Source organism: Giraffa tippelskirchi, chromosome 9 (assembly GCF_054371585.1).
Source record: "Giraffa tippelskirchi isolate mGirTip1 chromosome 9, T2T-mGirTip1v1.2.pri, whole genome shotgun sequence".
Classification (NCBI taxonomy): Eukaryota; Metazoa; Chordata; class Mammalia; order Artiodactyla; family Giraffidae; genus Giraffa; species Giraffa tippelskirchi.
The window spans coordinates 163,245,431-163,266,391 of NC_137283.1; the positions used below are offsets into that span (position 1 = coordinate 163,245,431).

The 20,961-nt window shown below is 52.6% G+C and overlaps 1 protein-coding gene and 1 non-coding gene across 12 annotated transcripts in view; one reads left to right on the forward strand and one right to left on the reverse strand.

Annotated features, from left to right (window-relative positions):
* The window catches only part of PDE10A (phosphodiesterase 10A), a 344,897-nt gene that overhangs the window by 242,936 nt on the left and 81,000 nt on the right, over nucleotides 1-20,961 (reverse strand). For 6 of the 11 annotated variants that reach the window (XM_081529700.1, XM_081529724.1, XM_081529706.1 and 3 more), the window contains exon 1: nucleotides 13,877-14,233. The exons of 2 other annotated variants lie outside the window; for them this stretch is intronic. In XM_081529700.1, coding sequence (XP_081385826.1) covers nucleotides 13,877-13,882 — 6 coding nt within the window. In that variant the 5' untranslated portion in view covers nucleotides 13,883-14,233. Of the gene's footprint in view, nucleotides 1-13,876; nucleotides 14,234-15,558; nucleotides 16,439-18,162; nucleotides 18,289-20,961 lie in introns of those variants that run through there. 3 more of the 11 variants (XM_081529708.1, XM_081529721.1, XM_081529693.1) reach the window with 2 other exon arrangements.
* Nucleotides 5,300-5,371, forward strand: TRNAG-GCC (transfer RNA glycine (anticodon GCC)). The gene has a single exon. It is a non-coding gene; the product is annotated as a tRNA-Gly (tRNA).

Below are 20,961 nucleotides of genomic sequence, written 5' to 3' on the forward strand. Positions count from 1 at the left end.
GCCTGTGTGTGAGTACATCTGAGTGATAAACTCCCAGAAGTAAAACAACTGACTCAATGTGAAGTGAAAGTCGCTAAGTTGTGTCTGACTCTGCAACCCCGTGGACTGTAGCCCACCAGGTTCCTCTGTCCACGGAATTCTCCAGACCAGAGTAATGGAGTGGGTTGCCATTTCCTTCTACAGGGAATCTTCCCAACCCAGGGATCGAACCCAGGTCTTCCGCACTGCAGGCAGATTCTTTACCGTCTGAACCAGCAGGGGAACCCAACTGATTCAATGGGATTACACGCATTGTTAATACTGATCGACACTGCCAAATTGCTCTCTTCCAGGGCTGTACCAATGGGTGCTCCCACCAGGAAGGCACACCAATACCTGCCTCCTCATAAAATTACCAATGGTGTGTTAAACAGTCTACTAATTTTTGCAAATCCGACAGGAGAAAATGGTACCTTGGTGTGCTTTTAAATGGCATTTATCTTATCGTGAAAGAGGTGGAGCATCTCTTTGTTCATATCCTTTGACTCTTTTTATTGGGTTGTTCTTTTTCTTCATCATTCTGGGAGCTCCCTGTATGTCAGGCAGAGCTCTGCTGTGAAATCGACTACTAGAGTTTTCTTACAAGGCTGACGGTAAAGAAGAGCCTTGACTGCCCTGTTGGAAGCAGGACAGAGCCAGTGCAGGAAGGCAGAGGGCATCACAGAATAAACTGTGACTCGATGTTATTTAGGACCATCAAAAGGTGTTTTTGAAAATGTAGACTAACTTCTCAATCTTTTCTTTGATTAATTCCAGATTTTGAGTCACATTTAATGGCTCTCCCTACTCCAAGGCAAAGTCAGACACAAGTGAACTGAACTGAACACCAAGACTAGAAAGGAATTTCCTTCTTTCTATGGTTATCTTTTTTTAAATGTATATTTAAACGTATGATCCACATGGAATTTATCCCGGAGTAAAAGATACACTCTAATTTTATTTTGTTTCCAGATGAGTCCTCAGTTGTCCCCAAATCATTTATTCAATAGTCCGTATCTACTTCTCCTATATGAGATGACACTTTTAAAGTATACTAAATTCTCTACGTGTCTGGCTCCGTTTTAAGGCCTTTCTGTTCTGTTGTACTGGTTTATCTATTCACATGCCAGCACCACATTGTCTGAATCTCTGCAGTCTTATAAGTAGGTATTTAACCTGCCTTAAGATAATTAATCATGAGACACAAAGAGCATTATCCTAAAAAGGCATCATGACTGAGGACACGAGAATGTTTCCAAAGTAAACTTCTGGTCCTGGAACAAAAGAAAATTTGAAAAAAGCATGCAGTCTTAATAGCAAAGATAAAATGTCTAATGACCCAAATGGAGGCAGCACAGTGATCAAGCGCCTCTGGGTATGACTGCAGAGGGTTATTTCAGAAGCTGCCAGAACCCCGGGCCGGGAGGGCACACCCAGGTCGTGGGCAGAGAGGCACAGCCTGAATGCCCCCTGCTCGGGGCGCTCCGCTCCAGCAGTGACGCGCTCTTCCTGCAAAACTGCTTCTTACACAGCACTCACCGACTTCTAAAGGCCCAAATACGCTTGCATGCTTATAAATAATTCATCACATCCAAACACATGGCACTGTTTCAGCACTTCATAAGCAACGCTTTCTCCTTCCTAGTCTAGAAAATGTTTTCGTCAAAGTAAAAAGCTTTTTATCACCGACTCAGGAACTAGAGCTGAGGCGGCCAGAACACTCTTAACGCTGCTCACCCCTCTGCCATCAGCCCTGCAGCTCCCCGAGCCGGCGGCTCAGACACAGGAAAATGCCACGTTCTCAGGACTCCAAGGCCCTGGTCACTGGGGCCAGAGAGTGTACTCGGATCCCATGGAAAAGAAAAAAGAATCAAAGGAAGTTTCGAGTTACACGAGCAGAATTTATCAGCCATGTTACTTATCTTATTGTTCCCTCCCTTTGTGAAAACTCACATTTTTACAGGACCGTCTTGCTCATTTTCCCCCACTTGTACACCTTCACCTACTTATTGCTTAGACTTCTGTTACTGGCATTTGTGCAAGGCACTGAGGTTAAGAAAAGGAATAGAAGATGCTTCCTGCCCTTGGGAAGCACACGAGCGTGGACAGGTACAAGCTCCGGGCACTAGGAAGACACAGATGGGCCTGTGAGCAGGCTGGGAGCAGGGCTGGACTCCAGAGGACCCGAAGCTGCCTCGGAGGGTGGGGAAGGGCTGGGTGTAGGAGGCGACCTTCTGACCCAGCCAGAAGCTCGGGGTCCCAAGCGGTTGGCACCGTGGGCAGTGGAGGGGAGGTGGGGCAGGAAGCATCGAGGGGTCACCACACAGAGAGCTTTAAAGGCAGACGGAGTGGGACGCAGAGGTCTTCCTGGGGGCAGTGGATGCCATTAAAGCATGTGCTTCCCACTGCGAACCCCTATACCAGTCGTCAGTGATCGTCTTTCACTTTGTCCGCGTCCCTCATCACGCAGCGGCCCGCTAAAGGCAAGGATCGGTCCGGACCGACTCATGAGCAGCGGGGACAAAGGCAGCGGGTGCTCGGCGGACGCGCACGTTTGAACGCTTGCATGTTACATCATCTGATGACACCCTTTCTCCAACTGCTCCAATGACCTCGGGATGGGCCAGACCTAGCAGTCTCTCCTGGCTCCCTCCCACCAGCTTTATCTTCCCTCCTCTGTGGGAAGCCCCCACCAGATCACCCCACTTCTGTGCCCTGGATTCTGATGGCAGGTTCTCCCCCCAGCCTCAGCTCCACACACCTAACCCTCCTCCCCGAGACACTTCTCAAGCCTCATCCCGCCGGACCATTTTCACCAAGATGTGTCCTGAGAGCTCACAAGTGTCCATGCTTCCTGGTTCAGCACAGACGAGCGTGCCCGCCAGCTCCGTGCCAGCTCACGCTCACCCACGCCCCCCGACGCACCGTGAAGCTCCTTTCACCATACACCTTCCCTCCTATGAAGCTCTCTACTCTTCCCGTCACTCCATTAACTGTCCAGTCTCTCCCCCATCCCCTCTGACCAGGGCAGGACCTTCCCATCACACCCCTGACTTTTGCAGGCAGCTCGGCTTGGGGGAGTCGCCCTCCTACCCTTCTAATCCCATCCCTCTCAGAGGCCCAGGGCACTGCCCAGTCAGGAAGACGGGCAGGAGGGCCTGCGAAGGGGCTGTCAGGTCTCCCCCCACCCACCCTCCAGCCCCTCAGCCCCCTGCCTGCTCGCCCGCCGCTCTCTCTGAGGACAAGCTGCCCTCACTGGCCAGGCCTTCCCACGCCCACCACGTGTCACTCCTCCCAGAGGGTCCGAGGTTCTGTCCTGCTCTCTTTTTGCTTATTCTTCAAACTCCTTTTCCTCAACGAACAACTCTCCAGCCAGTCCTAGGTGGGGAAAAGCCAGCATGTCTCTCCCCGGGTCACAGGGTGACCCCTGGGTCTTGGGGTGATCTCTGAGTCTCGGAGTGACCCTCGGGTCTCAGGGCAACCCCTGGGTCTCGGGGCAACCTCTCCCTTTCCTTATGAGAGGACTGAAGGGCCCCACAGTCTCATTTCCGTGGGCCCCCAGCCCCTGAAGACGGCTCCGGTTCTGCCTCCACCTGGAAGCCTCGCTCCACTGACTCTCGGGAAACCAGGGCCCTGGCTGCCTCTGTCTCCAGGTCCTTCTCCCAGACTCCATGACATGTTCTGCTCTGCTTCGCCTCCTGGCTCTCAGACAGCTCCTGCTCAGGGCCTCCACAGCCCTTTCTCTCCCGTTGGCTTTGCCTCTGGCCCTTCCCACTCCCAGTTTATTTCGGGCTCCCATTCAGAACGTGGCCTCCACCTGCTCCCTGGAGAGTCACAGATCTCATCAGTTCCCTGCGGAGGGGCCCAGAGCCCCCCGTCACTCATCAGAGCCGGGGAGAGACCCATCCCATAACACGGCTATTTCTTGAGTGACCCCACCAAGGCCCTCAGCTTCACGTGAAGCACCTGCAGACTCACGGTGGGGGACACACAATCCCATGGCTTTAAACACCATGATTATAATCTAAATCCTCCAGTCTTGGTCCATTGACCCCTCTGATTTCCAAACTTAACTTATCCAACTGCCTTCTTATCAGCTCCACTAAACCGCCCCACGGGCATCTCAGACTTGACGCGGCCACGCAGGATGCCTGAGTCCATCCGTCGCAGAAGTTTCACTTGGTGCCCGGTGCTCCAGTCAAACCCTGTGCCCTGTTCTGGACGCCTCGCCCCCCTCACTCCACGCAGCTGATCCACTTGCATATCTCACACTCTCTGCCCCCAAACACGGCCCCGAAGCCATGGAATTCCACGGCTTCCATTCCCAGCATCACCACCCCGATCCACAGCGAGGTGGCCTTCAAGCCACTGTATCCACCGCAGCCTCTCAGACTCACTGGCCTGACAGCAGGCTGAACGGGGTGACCTCACAGATCACCCATCACACACCTGCCTAGAACCTTCCGAGACCGTCCCCTACCCGCGAGCAAACTACAAACTCGACAGGGCCCTAACCGCCTGTGGGCACCGCAGGGAGGTGCTCCCCGAGGGTCAGGCCTCACTCTGCTCCTCAGGGTGACCTCTGTCTGGGGTGGCCTCTTCCTCATACCCACCGAGCTGGCAGCCCTCGGTCGCTGACATTCCAGTGTAACTTCCTCTTCCTGGAGAGACTCTCATGGACCACCCAAACTAGAGCAGCCAACTCTCCAGTTTAACTCACTGCAAACTCTGAAGACGCACGACACTTCTGATATTTGGGGTCCGCGCGTCTGACGGCTCGGGGCCTCACCGTAGCAGGTAGGCACCGCCAGCAGCGCTCACCACAGGGCAGGCGCAGCGTCTTTCCGTGCTGATCTTTCTTTCCTCAGGACACAGGCCCGTGACCCCGCCCCACACACCCCCCCCCACTGTTCCCGACCTCATGCGGTCACCCAGCCTGACTTGGCCCAGGCCCGGCCTCCCCTCACCTGGGGGAGGACCTGCCACAGAGGAGCCCCCCGCCTCCGCCTCACAGAAGCCCAGCTCTACCACGGAAGCTCTTCTCACCTTCTCCCTTACCTTTTTGTACAGCCCTTCATAGGACAACCATGAGACCCTCGGCAGCGGCCCCGAGAAGCTCGGTCAGTCTCACAGCCCCCTCCCCAGGACGCCCCTCAGCCACATCTTGATGGAACAGGGGAGCACAAGCTCTGACTGCCTGCGGGTCTCTGTCTTTCCTGTTAACCTCTGCTTTCCACTGCCTCTGTCACTACAACCACTAAAAGGATGCCGTCTATAGGCTTCCCTGGTGGCTCAGAGGGTAAAGCGTCTGCCTGCCATGCAGGAGACCTGGGTTCAATCCCCGGTTCGGGAAGATCCCCTGGAGAAGGAAATGGCAACCCACCCACTCCAGTACTCTTGCCTGGAAAATTCCTCAGATGGAGAAGCCAGGTAGGCTACAGTCCATGGAATCGCAAAGAGTCGCACGTGACTGAGTAACTTCACTTCCTTAATGGTCTGCCTCAGAGAACCTGCCCCACAGCCAGAATGTGAAACTAAAAAGGCTTTGTTCAGCTCAGGGGAACACCCTGCCCCTGCCCAGGGTTAATGGCTGCAGGAACGAAGAAACCAACACATCCCCTCCCTGAGGCCGGCCTCTTACTTGACTCCCTCAGGTCCTCTCCCTCTCTGTTCTGTAAAAGACCCAGCCTCCAGAATCCCATGGAGGGTACTCCATCGAGGATGCTAGTCCACCATTGTCTTGGATGCCAGACTTGGGAGTAAACTTGCTGCTCCTTGCATCCACACCTCATCTTCCCATTATTGGCTCGTCCTGCAGTGAGCAGACCAAGCGTGGACTCAGAAACACAGACAGTAGGCTCCGATGTGCCCTTCCCTGGCCAGCAAGCCCTTCCCCAGCCCTCTTCCCCCGGCCCTGGCTGGAAGAACCCTCCACTGCAAGACCCGGCCCAGCTGCTCTGGAACTCTTTCTGGGCCCTCCGAGGAGAGGGGGCTTAGCTCTGGGCTCCAGAGCGGCTGCACCAGCTTCGCCGAGGAACCTGCTGTCTGCTGGCCTGTCTCTGTGCTCAGCGGGGCACACCCGGGAGAACAGCTCTCCCTAACACACGGTGGGACGACTCCTGGCTCCTCAGCACAAGGGCCAAGGCCAAGGACGCTTCTGATGAGTGGCCTTCAGCGTCTAAGCTCCCAGAAGGCAGACATCATGTTGTTGTTCGGCTTCCTTTCACCTCTGAATTTTCAACACAAGGATATGGCTCCTTCCATGGATGTATCACCATCTCTCCAGATTCAGGACTGTAACCCAGAAAGACAAGCCCCTGCCCTCAGGCTCCCACCAGGCTCGCCTTCTGCACAGGGAGACAGGCAGGAGCAAGTAACCCCGTCATTGAGCGCGTGAAGTCCAGAGCTGGAGACGCGACAAGTAAAGTCGGAGTGCAGGCGTCCTCCGTTTCCTCTGTAAGATGTGAGCAGTTCCACCGCTGAGCTGACTGTGGCTCCCATCGTCATCTCCTGATTGCAAAATTCAGGCTCAAACTGAAGAAAGGAGGACTTTGGACAAGGAAATGGCAACCCACTCCAGCGTTCTTGCCTGGAGAATCCTAGCGGGCTACAGTCCATGGGGTCGAAAAGAGTCAGGCACAACTGAGCGATTTCACTTTCACTTTCTTTCATTCAGGTATGACCTAAATCAAACCCCTTATGATTATACAGTGGATGTGATGAATAGATTCAAAGGATTAGATCTGATAGACGGAGTGCCTGAAGAACTATGGACGGTGGTTTGTAACACTGTACAGGAGGCGGTGACCATAGCCATCCCAAAGAAAAAGAATTGCAAGAAGGCAAAATGATAGAGAAGGCATTACACACAGCTGAGGAAAGAAGAGAAGTGAAAGGCAGGGAGAAAGGAAAAGATAAACCCAACTGAATGCAGAGTTCCAGAGAACAGCAAGGAGAGATCAGAAAGCCTTCATAAGTGAACAATGCAAAGAAATTGAGGAAAACAATAGAATGGGAAAGGCTAGAGATCTCTTCAAGAAAACTAGAGATAGCAAGGGAACATTTCATGCAAAGATGGGCTCAATAAAAGGACAGAAACAGCAAGGACCTAATAGAAGAAGAAGAGATTAAGAAGATGTGGCAAGAATACACAGAAGAAGGGTACAAAAAAGGTCTTCATGATCCAGATAACCAGGATGGTGTGGTCACTCACCTAGAGCAGACATCTTCGACTGTGAAGCCAAACAGGCCCTAGGAACCATTACTACTAATGAAGCTAGTAGAGGTGATGGAATTTCAGCTGAGCTATTTCAAATCCTAAAAGATGATGCTATGAAAGTGTTGCACTCAATATGTCAGCAAATTTGGAAAACTCAGCAGTGGCCACAGGACTGGAAAGGGTCAGTTTTCATTCCAATCTCAAAGAAGGGCAATGCCAAAGAACTTTCAAACTACCAGACAGTTGCGCTCATTTCACAGGCTAACAAGGAATGCTCAAAATCCTTCAAGCTAGGCTTTAGCAGTATGTGAACCAAAATCTTCCACATGTATAAGCTGGATTTAGAAAAGGCAGAGGAACCAGAGATCAAATCGCCAATATTTGCTGGATTATAGAGAAAGCAAGGGAATTCCAGAATAAAACATCTACTTCTGCTTTTATTGACTAGCTAAAGCCTTTGACTGTGTTGCTGTTGTTCAGTCACTAAGTCGTGTTGAACCCTTTGCAACCCCATGGACTGCAGCACGCCAGGCTTCCCTGTCCTTCACTATCTCCGGGAGTTTGTTCAAACTCGTGTCCACTGAGTCAGTGATGCCATCCAACCATCTTATCCTCTATGGTTCCCTTCTCCTCCTGCCTTCAATCTTTCCTAGCATCAGCGTCTTTTTCAATGAGTCAGCTCCGCCCAGCAGGTGGCCAAAGTATTGGAATTTCAGCTTTCACATCAGTCCTTTCGATGAATATTCAGGGTTGATTTCCTTTAGGATGGACTGGCTGGATTTCCTTGCTGTCCAAGGGACTCTCAAGAGTCTTCTCTAGCACCACAGTTTGAAAGCATCATTTCTTTGGCACTCAGCCTTCTTTATGGTTCAACTTTCACATCCATAAATGACTTCAGATCTGACTGTAGGGATCAACAACAAACTATGGAAAATTCTTAAAGAGATGGGAAAACCAGACCATCTTATCTGTCACCTGAGAAACCTATATTCAGATCAAGAAGCAACAGTTAGAATTGTACATGGAACAACAGACTGGTTCAACATTGGGAAAGGACTACATCGAGGCTGTATATTGTCACCCTGCTTATTTAACTTGTATGCAGAGTACATCATGTGAAATGCTGGGCTGGATGAGGCACAAGATGGAATCAAGATTTCCAGGAGAAATATCAGTAACCTCAGATATGCAGCCCTCTAATGGCAGAAAGCAAAGAGGAACTAAAGAGCCTCTTGATGAAGATGAAAGAGGAGAGTGAAACAGCTGGTTTAAAACCCAACACTAGAAAACTAGGATCATGGCATCCAGTCCCATCACTACATGGCAAATAGATGGGGAAAAGGTGAAAATAGTGACAGATTTTCTTTTCTTGGGCTCCAAAATCACTGCAGATGGTGACTGAAGCCATGAAATTAAAAGACACTTGTTCCTTGGAAGAAAAGCTATAACAAACCTGGACAGCATATTAAAAAGCAGACACATCACTTTGCCAACAAAGGTCTGTATAGTCAAAGCTATCGTTTTTCCAGCTGTCATGTACGAACGTGAGAGTTGGACCATAAAACAGGCTGAGTGCTGAAAAATTAATGCTTTTGAACTGTGGTGTTGGAGAAGACTCTTGAGAGTACCTTGGACTGCAAGGAGATCAAACCAGTCCATCCTAAAGGAAATCAGTCCTGAATATTCATTGGAAGGACTGATGCTGAAGCTGAAGCTCCAATACTTTGGCCACCTGATGTGAAGAGTCAACTCACTGGAAAAGACCCTGAAGCTGGGAAAGGCTGAAAGCAGAAAGAGAAGGGGAAGACAGAGGCTGAGAAGGTTGGATGGCATCACTGACTCAACGCACTTGAGTCTGCGCAAACTCTGGAAGACAGTGAAGAACAGGGAAACCTGGCGTGCTGCGGTCCATGGGGTCGCAAAGAACGGGACAGGACTGAGCGACTGTATAACAACTTAGTGGAGTTTCCCCTTAGACAGGTTTAGATCAGCTGGAGGAGCTGGATTTACATTTTAAAAGGAAATTAAAATGTTTTGAATTAAAACTCAGAGTTCTCCTTTTAAGAGGGAAATATCCTGTTTTCATTAGAATTATTTTTTCTATCCTTCTCAGGATCTATGAGCTCTTTTTAACAAACAAAAATCAACAGTGTATTAACTGGTAAAATATTTACCACATCAAGCTTAACTTTCTGTACAGTAAACAAAATCTATTCCCTCGTACACTGCATTTGTGTGTGTGTGTGATAAGTACTTTTAAGATCTACTCCCTTCAGTTCAGTTCAGTCGCTCAGTCGTGTCCGACTCTTTGCGACCCCATGAAATGCAGCACCCCAGGCCTCTCTGTCCATCACCAACTCCCGGAGTCTACCCAAACCCATGACCATTGAGTCAGTTATGCCATCCAACCATCTCATCCTCTGTCGTCCTCTTCTCCTCCTGCCCCCAATCCTACCCAGCATTAGGGTCTTTTCCAATGAGTCAACCCTTCGCATGAGGTGGCCAAAGTATTGCAGTTTCAGCTTCAACATCAGACCTTCCAATGAACACCCAGGATTGATCTCTTTTAGGATGGATTGATTGGATCTCCTTGCAGTCCAAGGGACTCTCAAGAGTCTTCTCCAACACCACACTTCAAAAGCATCAATTCTTCGGCGCTCAGCTTTCTTCACCGTCCAACTCTCACATCCATACATGACCACTGGAAAAACCATAGCCTTGATTAGATGTACTTTTGTTGGCAAAGTAATGTCTCTGCTTTTTAATATGCTATCTAGGTTGGCCATAACCTTCCTTCCAAGGAGTAAGCGTCTTTTAATTTCATGGCTTCTATCACCATCAGCAGTGATTCTGGAGCCCAAAAAAATAAAGTCTGACACTGTTTCCCCATCTATTTCCCATGAAGTGATGGGACTAGATGCCATGATCTTAGTTCTCTGAACGTTGAGCTTCAAGCCAACTTTTTCACTCTCCTCTTTCACCTTCATCAAGAGGCTCTTTAGTTCTTCTTCACTCTCTGCCATAAGGGTGGTGTCATCCACATATCTGAGGTTATTGATATTTCTCCCGGCAATCTTGATTCCAGCTTGTGTTTCTTCCAGCCCAGCGTTTCTCATGATGTACTCTGCATATAAGTTAAGTCAGCAGGGTGACAATATACAGCCTTGACGGACTCCTTTTCCTATTTGGAACCAGTCTGTTGTTCCATGTCCAGTTCTAACTGTTGCTTCCTGACCTGCATACAGGTTTCTCAAGAGACAGGTCAGATGGTCGGGTATTCCCATCTCTTTCAGAATTTTCCACAGTTTATTGTGATCCACACAGTCAAAGGCTTTGGCATAGTCAATAAAGCAGAAATAGATGTTTTTCTGGAACTCTCTTACTTTTTCGATGATCCAGCGGATATTGGCAATTTGATCTCTGGTTCCTCTGCCTTTTCTAAAACCAGCTTGAATATCTGGAAGTTCACGGTTCACGTATTGCTGAAGCCTGGCTTGGAGAATTTTGAGCATTACTTTACTAGCATGTGAGATGAGTGCAATTGTGTGGTAGTTTGAGCATTCTTTGGCATTGCCTTTCTTTGGGATTGGAACGAAGACTGACCTCTTCCAGTCCTGTGGCCACTGCTGAGTTTTCCAAATTTGCTGGCATATCGAGTGCAGCACTTTCACAGCATCACCTTTGAGGATTTGAAATAGCTCAACTGGAATTCCATCACCTCCACTAGCTTTGTTCGTAGTGATGCTTTCTAAGGCCCACTTGACTTCACATTCCAGGATGTCTGGCTTAGTAACTTTCAAATAGGCAATACAGTATTAATAATTACAGTCACCATGCTGTATCCCCATCACTTATTTATTTATTGCACCTCACTTATTTTTGTTAATGGGATAGAAAAAGTTTTAGATGCAAAATTACCTAAAGCTAATGTGTCAGGCCGACATCGCAGAAGACATCATCTTCTGCTGTTTCCATTGCTTCTCATTTAAACATTTAGGGATTATCTCTGTTCGTGGAAGTTTCTTGAAATTATAAGAATTTTGTGAAACTAAGATTGCTGAATCTGAACCACCCGGTTCAAACAGCTTTTCCTTTGGATTATACCCTGATTCCACCAGTCAGAACAGACATAGGCACCTCCACTTCGCTGGGATGTTTCCTGATCTCACCCAGGCCTGGCAGCAAGTCCTCACAGCCTTCCTTTGCTGGTCATCTTGGTGGGTATCCTATCAGCATTGCAGCTCCTTCGCAGGACTAGTTTCCACTGTTTGCATCTCCCTGTTAGTTGCTGTTTTGCTGCTGTGTTGTCAGCCCCGCATCCCACTGCAATCCCAGAATGATCAGGTCCACAAGAACCGGTTAAATGTGAAGTCTAGTGTAGCGTCTGTGTGTTACACACACTTGCTCTTAAAAGGGATCATGTTTATCTCACTTTGCTTAAGTGTTGGCCACGCAGTATCTTAAGTCTCAAGAAACAGAGCAAGGAGTGGTTAGTCATGGGTGTAGAGTATATTAAAAATCCACCTTTCCTAGACACATACATGTTTTCTGTCCAGAATATTTTAGAAATATACAACAAATTGTAGCGTGAAGACATTTTTGCCGCCTGTGCCAACAAACACTTTCTCATCCCATCTCATCTCTCTCTATCTCATTTTCCTCGCTCTCTGCCCTCTCTGAGCAGTAGGCATTATTCTACAGCTCTGTGCATTGTTCACAGCAGCCTGCTGGGGAAACACCCATGAGCAGAGAGGCAGGCGCATCTGTGAGAGGAAGATGGAGACAAGGGCCTTCCTCTAACTTTTGTGTGTCCTTAGGGCAGGATTCCCAGCTCAACTCCAAAAGGCCTCGCCCCACTGGTGTACACGTCTCCCGCACGCCCTGCCACAGCGCCACGTGTAGACAAGGTGAGCTATTTCCTCCAGAAGACAATGCAGCTCCTGCTGGCCCGTCATAGCATGACCTCACGGCTTTCCTTTCCTGTCTGTGTGCGCGCGCGAACACACACACACACACTCAGCACTGCACAGTGGACTTCACAGCAACACCTCTCCGGGCAGTGAAGTCCCGAAGCCCAGTGCCTGAGGACAAGCCCAGAGGTCAGCGATTAAAGGTGGATGGATGGCTGATGAAGCGAAGTCGGCACCAGCCTGCCAGGGTCGGAGAGTGACCGCCGACCCCCTGGCGCTGGGTGTCAGGGCCGCACTTGCTTCCTGGAGGCTCTCTTCTGGTTGGTGAATGCTTGGACCACAGCCCGCTAGGGCAGCACCTGGAAGTGGTAGGAGCTCTTAGGAAGTGTTTGCTCCGTGCATTACCGAGCGAGTCAGTGCATCTGTGTGAACCAAAATGCAGAGCCAAAATGGACAGGAGTGGAAACAGGATATTACACTCTCAAAACACGATTTGCTTTCCGATGATGGTAAAACAGGCATTCCTACAAACAACAATCGGACACAGCAGCCTTTACATGACAACTTGCTTGTTAGACCCAGAGGAGATCAGACAGAAAGGAAAACAGGGAATAAACGTGCACCAGCTATGACACATCCTTATACATGTGGGCACTTCTGCATTCTTACAGAAGTCCAGATTTTTCTCAAAAAGACTCATTTTCATTGACAAATATCAAAAAAGTCTGCCAAGCTTCAGGTACTTCAGCAGTTCTCACAAATGTGGCTTGTCACGCAGAAACAGACAGAAAGAGAGTCCCCAACGTGAAGGACAGTGTCAGAGCAGAGACTGGCTGCGGTCCTTAAAGCTACTGTCCAGCCTCTTGCCAATCTTGCAGTGAGGTGGGTCCAATAATAGATGTTTTTCAACAGTGTGAGTGTGTGTGTGTGTGTGTGTGTGTGAAAGTCACTCAGTCATGTCCGACTCTTTGAACCCTATGGACTATACAGTCCATGGAACTCTCCAGACCAGAATACTGGAGTGGGTAGCCGTTCCCTTCTCCAGGGGATCTTCCCAATCTGGGGACCTTTAGTATTTACTACCTTAGTAATGTCCCAGAGATTTTTATAAACATAGGTTCCTATCCAAACCCCAAGCTACTTCTCACTGACTTGGTTAAGGGGGAAAAAAAAAAAACACAAAACAAACAAAAAAACCTCTACAACTCCTGAGTCTGTTATCACTGGGCCTCTCCCTGTGGAAACTCCCTTGGGTGGGGGTGGGGGGGGTGGGGGGGTGTAGATGGCCCTCTCCTCCTCCGGGTCCTCTGACTTTCCAAAAGGAAAGTTTGCTAAGGACTCTCCTAGGACATCTCCATCCTACCTGAGCTGTTCAGCTGTATTCTTCTCCCCAACATCCCTCCCAACCTGCCCCACCCTAGACAAACAGCAGTAACAACAGAAACAGACACTTTATCATTTTAGGGAACTCCCTACACACGCCGTCTCCCTAGCACCTCCGTCCACCCAAAACTTTCATATGCAAGGTATGGGAGCCTCCACCCGCCTCTTCCTCCCCGCCTCTTCCTCCCTTCAACCAGCTGCAAATTGTGAAAAGTAGCTGTTTTATTTTTTACTTAAAGAAATCCCTAGTGCAGGAGGAAGGGGGCAGACGGGAACCCCAGTTCTAGGCACCGGGCTAACCCAACTCAAGTCAGAGTGAGTTAGAAGCTCCAGGCTCTCCACCAACCTTCATTCAGTTCACTGCCAAGCGGGCTTCGTTTCAGCAAGTACAGATGTCCATGCCGAACACGTCTAAGGGCAGCAGGCGAGGCCGCTCCCTCTAGACCCCGTCCTTTCTGAACCGCAGCATCTAGGAATCAAGCAACACCCGCAGTGGGGGCCCGAAGGAGGCAGACACCTGAGAGCTGCCCTGCGGGTCAGACTGCGGGGAGGCTACGGGATGGAGGTGTCCGCTGGGAGTCCAGGGCCCACGCCCCGCTGTCCTTTCAGGTCAATGGCAAATACGAGCAGAGACCGCCACCAGCGGCTCCAGATCGCCAACAAGCGTTGGCGAGGCCGCTGGGCCTCACGGCCCGCGCGGGCTGAACCTCGCCAGGGAGGCGGGAGCTCGCGGCGGGATGGGGGGCGGCAGCCGGGCCCCACCAGACACGCTCACACGCCGGGCAACGGCACCCCAGAGGCTCCCGGGCGGGCGGCGAGCCCAGACGGGTTCCGGCCGCGAGAAAGGGTCGGACCCCGGGTGCCCGGGAGGTGCAGGCCGGCCGAGGCTGCGGAGTGAGCGGCAGATGGGAGCGGGAAACCGAAAACAGCCACCCTGGAACCGCCGGCCCGGAGAAGGCGCCGCGGAAACGCGGGTCCCCGGCGAGAGGCAGACAAAGGCTCGGGTGCGCACGCGGTGGACTGTGGCGCCGGAGCCCGCGCCGAGGGCCGCGAGGAGCCGCGCCCGACCCGGCTGGCGCCGGAGTCGCCCAGGGTTCCCGCGGGCGCGACCTCCCGCCCCGCCCCGGTCTCCGGTCCTCACCTCGCTCGCCCTCCATCCAAGACAACGGCAGTACCCTCCTCCGCGCACCCGGCGCCTCTTCCCTGAACATGTCCTGCCTCCTGCCTTCTAGCAAATATCTGCCTCGATGCTTCTGCTCGGTTTTGCCCCCCTCCCCCGTGACACGCCTTCCGCCACCCCTGCTCCGGCGCGCTCCTAGCCCCGCTCGCGCGGAGTGCCCGTGGTCCCGGGTGGGGCGCGGCCCCAGGGGTCCGGACCGGCGGCGCCTTTCTCCCTCGCCCTAACACCCTATTGTCCTGCCCCTTACCAACCCGAGCACTGGCTAAGCCCCAGGATCTAGACTTGAGATCCTGGAGAAAGTGGACTCTGGGTGGAGGCGCGCCCATCTCCACGCGGTCAGTCCACGCTCTGGAACAGGGTCACGGTAGGGCCCGGGGTAGCCAGGCCGGACCGCGACACCCAGCCCGGGGAACCGCCGGTGCCTCCACCTTGGGGAGCGCGGGGTCCCGGGGCCCTGGCCTGTCCTCCTCCAGCCGGGGGACGCAGCGGGCGGAATCCCCCGGAGGAAGGAAGCGCCTCTGTCCCAGCCAAGGTCCCAGGCTAAAGAGAGAGGAGCCGGCGTCCGTGGTCCGGGAGTTGGGAGCACGAAGACGTGCAGGGCAAGCGTGGCCAGAAACAGCCCCGGGGGCCCCGAGGCGGGCAGCAGGTCCTGTCCCAAGCGCGCGGCTCCTACCGCCCTCCCGGCTCACCCTTCCCCACAACATGAGGAGCCTGGGGAAGCCCAGGGTCCCGGGCTAGCCGAGCCCCCCACCTCTCCAGAGAAGCCCGCCGCCCAACGACCCCCAGGCCACACAAACCCGGCCCGCCGCCCGCCGCCCGCAGCGGGGAACGCGGAGCCTGGCACTTACTGGGGCTCAGGAAACACTCCGTCAGCCTTCGGAAGCAGCTCGCGTTATTAGAAGGTCCATCTTCCATTTCGGAGCCGAAGAGCAGCGGGAACGCGGCGGCGAGCGCGGCGCCGGCGCCTCGGGGCCGCCGCGCCGTTCGGTCGCCGCCTCCCGCGCTGGAACCGGGACCGGGACCGGGGCAGCCCCCGCCGGCGCCCGGGAAGCCGCGGGAGCCCGCGCGGGGGGCGGCCGGGCCGAGCGGGAGCCGGGGCAGCGGCGGCGGCGGCCGGGGCCCGGCGCGGGCCGAGAGCAGCAAACCCCGGAGCGCGGGGGAGAGGAAGAGCCGCCGCCGCCCGCCGCCGCTGCGGTGACTCCTGCTGGGGGATACGCTCAGGGGAGCCGCCTCTTGTCCTCCGCCGCCGCCAGCATCGCCGCCGCCTCCTCGGGCCGCCGCCGCCGCCGCTGCGCCCTCCCTTCCTGGGAGACGCGCGGGGAGGTGGAAAGCAGATGAGGAGGGCAGAAGAAAAGGCGGGGGTGGGGGGGGCGGCGGCCAGAAGTAAAAGGAAGATGGAGCGGAGGCGCGGACCGGGGAGGAGAAGGCGAGCGCCAAGGGAGCGCGCGCTGCGACCCAGCCGCCCCCGCCGCCGCGCGCAGACAGGGCGCCGGGGCCCCCCGGGGGGCTGGCGCGGCCAGCGGAAGAGGGGGGCGGGCGCAGGGACCAGGCGTGCTCGGCCCGGCCGCGGCCAGGCGGCTCGGGGGCCGGTCCCCGGCCCGCTGCGCTCCTCCCGCCGGCGGCGCTGCGCCCGGGCTCCGGGCGGAGTTTGCCGGAGCCAGGCTCGTCCCCCGCCGCGGGCAGGGGGGCCTGGGGGCGGGGAGCGAGTGGCTCTTCGGGGCTGGCCATGCCCCCCCCCCCTCCTCCTCCTCGGGCCGCCGGTGGGGGCCGGCCGCGGGCGGGAGGGGCGAGCGACGGGCCGGGACTCCGCGGGCTCCGCCCCCGCAGGGCCAGCCCTCCTGGGCCAGTCGGCCCGATCGTCAGTCTAGTCCTCCTCTCCGGTCTTCGGCGCCCGCTCGGCCCAGTCTTCACATCGTAGTCCGCATGGAGGGGGCGGGAGGCCCCGGGGCCCGGAGTGCGAGTCCCCCGCGGAGACGCCTGGCAGCCGGCCGGCGCGCGCAATCGGCGTGCTCCCGGCGGGCGAGGGGCGGCGGAGACGCTGCCTGCAAGCGTGGCGTGGTCTGTGCGCGCTCCGGTGGTGGCTGAGCCTCAGCGACTGCTCGAAAGCAGCGGAGAAAAGCGCCGCAGTGCCGCTGCCCGTGGAGGTGGCGGCGGCGGCTGCAGAAGACGCCCACTGGCGGAGCCAAGGCGCCCCACGCCGCAGCCGCCCGCGCCCACGCAGCGCCCCCCGCAGCTACTTGGCCCCCCGGCGCCACGCCCCGCGCCCCGCCGGCTCCCGGCATCCAGGGTGCGCCCCAGGCCCCCGGCTGGAGGACCGAGCCACGCCTGGGTCTCTGCGAGGCTTCCTCACATCTGGGCCTGGTATTACAGATTCGTGATACCCGCCGCCCTGCAGCTGCTGCAGCTGTGCACCGCCGGGCGAGCCCTGTCGGCCAGTCCCCTGTCCAAGCCCGGGCACTCTCCCGCCGGCCGGCCCGCAGCTCCAACCGAACTGTGCTCAGAACTCCCAGGAGAGTGCCAATTCAGACGCTGGGTTGGAATTTCTATCAAGGCTTACTGTCTCCAGTAAACTAGGGTTTAGCAAGCCAGCTCTTCCCCAGGACTCCCTTTCTGATACTCACTTTAAGCGAACTTTGTGTGCACAAACCCAGTTTGCCCAGGAGAGGCCAGAGAATAGAAAAGGCAAACAAGTTCTGAGACTGAGTCCTCACCCTCGGCTTTCTCGGACCATGCCCCCCTCCCTCGTCCCCCAGCCTCAATCCAGACAGTTACTACAGAAGGGAACTGTGTCGCCCAACGGGCGCTCTGAGCGCGGAGCGGCCGCCAGAAGTTTGGCAAGTTGGAGAGCCGAGCGCCGGCGCGCAAGTGTCGGTGTCCGCCCGTCGCCGGCAGCGGGGCCACCGCAGCGCTGCAGGTCAGGGTTGGGGCGGCGGGCCGGCTGCCCCACGGCGGGACGGGCTGTCCAGACTCCCTGGCCAAGGTCACCTTCCCAGGACTGGGGCCGGCGCGCCGAAGCCCAGCTTCCGCGAAGGTCAAGGCGGTCACCTGAGCGAGAGGCGTGCGCGGCGGTGCGGCCGCTCGGTGGACGCAGGGCCGGGGGCCCCCAGTGTGCGCTTGGCCCCGGGGTCTCTTCTAGCCCTCCACGTTTTTTTTCTTCTCTCCGTCCAGTTCGGAGGGGTTTTTTATCTTGAAACGTAATTTGTTCCCTAGTCTGCTTTTCCCCACTCGCATCCAAAAGCCCACAGTGGAAAAGGGCATGTATGTATTTGCACCAGACTGGGCAGCCGGGGCGCCTGGACGGCGGCGCGGCCCCGGTCCCCCAGCAAGGTCCCCGGGCGTTTCCGCGACTGCCCGGTGGACTCAGCGTCGCTCTAACGCGCCCCAGCGCTGGCACTCGCTGGATCGGAATTCTTCCCTTTGCGGAACCAGCAAAAGATTCCGTTGGCTCTTACCTTACGGAGGGGGAAGGGTGGGGGGGAGGTTGCCTGCTGTATTTGATTTTTTTTTTTTTTTGGCGAAGAAAGAACCTAAACGGCTGAGCCGCGCAGCCCCGTCTCGCGCAGCCTCCAGGCCGGCCGACGAGGCTGGCTTCCTTAACACCTGTTACTCTCCCCGGAGTCGGGACCCGCGCGCACGGCGCCCTCGGCCCCAGGGAAGGGTCTGCCTGGCTGCCCGGCGGTTTGGGGAAGACGCGTTTCTCCTGGAAGTGTTCACTGTTCATTCTTCTACAGGCAAAATGCTTCTGCTTGTCCTTTAGGTTTCTTCGGTTGCCTTTTTGGAGTCATTAAAGTGACTTTCCTGTTACAAGAAAACGTGTCTTTAGTTTGAACAGAAGCCATCGGAGCGCCGGGCACAGGGCGCGGGGAGGAAAACATCAAATATTTGTTCTTTTGGGTCTTTGTTAAATCAGGACACAGACTTTAGGATGTTCACTGGCCCTCTTCTGAAATCAACTTCTTTCTACTTTTCTTCCTTCTTTTCTCCAACCGATGGCTGGAAGGCACACACTTCCCGTACCAATGAAAATGCCAAAGCCTGACAACGGAAAAGGAACACGTTGAGGAGGAGCTTACTGATTACTGATTGTATCTGTTAAGTGTCCTCCTTACTTAATACTGGAGGGCACTTCTGTTAATGTAAATCTAATAGGCGCCCAGCCACTGTTTCTTCTTCATGAAATATTTAGTCAAAGATTTAAATCACAGACACACAACCTTAACAGGCACTGTCACTCACCCCTGTGTCCAGGTGTTGCAACACCTGTAGAATGCTGTTTCTTGCTGATTCTTTTCCTTCGCTTTGAGTTTCCTTAGTGATGTCTCAGAAGAAGACTGGGACTGAACACTTGTTACTCCAAACCTTTCAGGAATAAACAGGTTGGCTCATAATTAAGTGAGCTCTCCATTCAGATAGCCCCCATAAAACTTGCAACTTAGTTACATGTCAAAATGGTATCAGATCACAATACAATTTAAGCACAACTGAAATTAGGAACCATAATTCCAAGAGCAGAGGAAGGACCACTGCCAAAACCCACCCCACGACTGTGTGCTCTGGGTGAAATGAGCAGTTTGCTTCGTTCTCAGGGGAAGATATGCCAGTCCTCACTGCAAAGAGTGGAAACTGAAAGAGTATTAGGAGGGCAGCTAACACTAGGAAGGGTGCCAAGATCACGATGCGCATTACTAGTAGTTCAACACTTTAGAATATAAAACATTCACCTCTGCCCTCTATGAAGGAAAATGATCAAGAAAGAAATTTATATTGGTAATGAAGCCTTATATTAGTGGACCTGTGCAACCACAAGCATACTTAAATTCTCTAAGAATTCTTCTATATGTTATTTTAAAATTAGCTTAATTGTATACTAATTTTAGTATTTTATGCATAATAATTCATATATAGAGGAAAGAATATCTGCCTGATTATTATCTAATTTGAAAGATATGTTCATAAAAACATTTTAAAACATGGCTCAAGGAAGAGACTAAGAAATGGTAAAATGTTGGGTTTTCTTATAAAATTATAAAATTTCTTTATAAGTTAACCATGCACCCCTTTTATAAAAGAGCTTAAGAGTTAGGTACAATAAGTGTGATTAATATTTTATGAATAGTTTGATCAACATGTGGGCCTGTGTCTGAAATGATTTTTTACAACTTTTAATATTAGTGCTTACAGCTATAAAAATTCACAGTGCTAATTCTTGAATAATCTGTTTTTTCTTTTAAAATGCTAGTAACCTTTCTTTATAATGATATAAGACACAGATTGATTAAATACTAAAGTTGTCTATTATACAGATAGTCTATAAAAGGACATTCTTTTTCTCTTGATTTTAATTTTTGTGACATTTAAAATACAGTTATCTGAGCAAAATAATTTATAAGCAAGTGTCTATTGCTCCCAAACTTACTAGAAACATGTGAGTTTTACATGTCAGACTTTTCCATTTAATTGCTAGTAAATTATCAACATGTTATCATATCACACAAGCTCTCTGCACTCTAAGAAGATAATTTATTCCTTGTCTGGCATGTTAAACCTGGAGACCAGCTGCTAGGCACTAATTCATGCCTTCCCAAGCCCACCACATCTCTCACTAGAGTTCTAAGCATTTCTTTCTCAAAGCTTCCTTTCATTTTTCTCATCTCCAATCCATCATAGCTTTGTTGTCTCCTGGAACTAGTGTATTTTACTGCATATATGAATGTGTTACATTAAACCTCTCCAAACATTTAATGCACATAAAATTTGCATTGACAGTTTTACTTTAAACAGTCTGCTATCTGAAGTCACGCTTCTCTCACTAGCTGTGATCTTTAACGGAGGCCAGCACACAAGAGGCACTCAGCATTTGCTCCCCTACCTGTCACCTCGCGCCACCTGATTACAAACTTCACTGATGGTAACAAATCTTGACTAAAGAGAAGCATGCATTCTTACAGGATTGTTGTAGTCAGTCCTCTTTCTTAAAAGGGCATTAAAATTTCAGTAAGAACAATATTATTATAAAGCCAATACACTGAATGGGACAGCCTTGAAAATAGACCAGAGTTGATAAAACCAACTTCTTCAGCCCTAATATTCCTAAAACTGCAGTTTTGATTAAATTATTTTATGAACTCAAACAAATTAACTATAAAACAAACTACATTTTAGTACTGCTTTGTGTTATAAAACAACTAAAAACCAGTTGTTATTCTTCACTAAAACAATGCCAAAATGGTGCTTAATTTTCAATTAGGGAA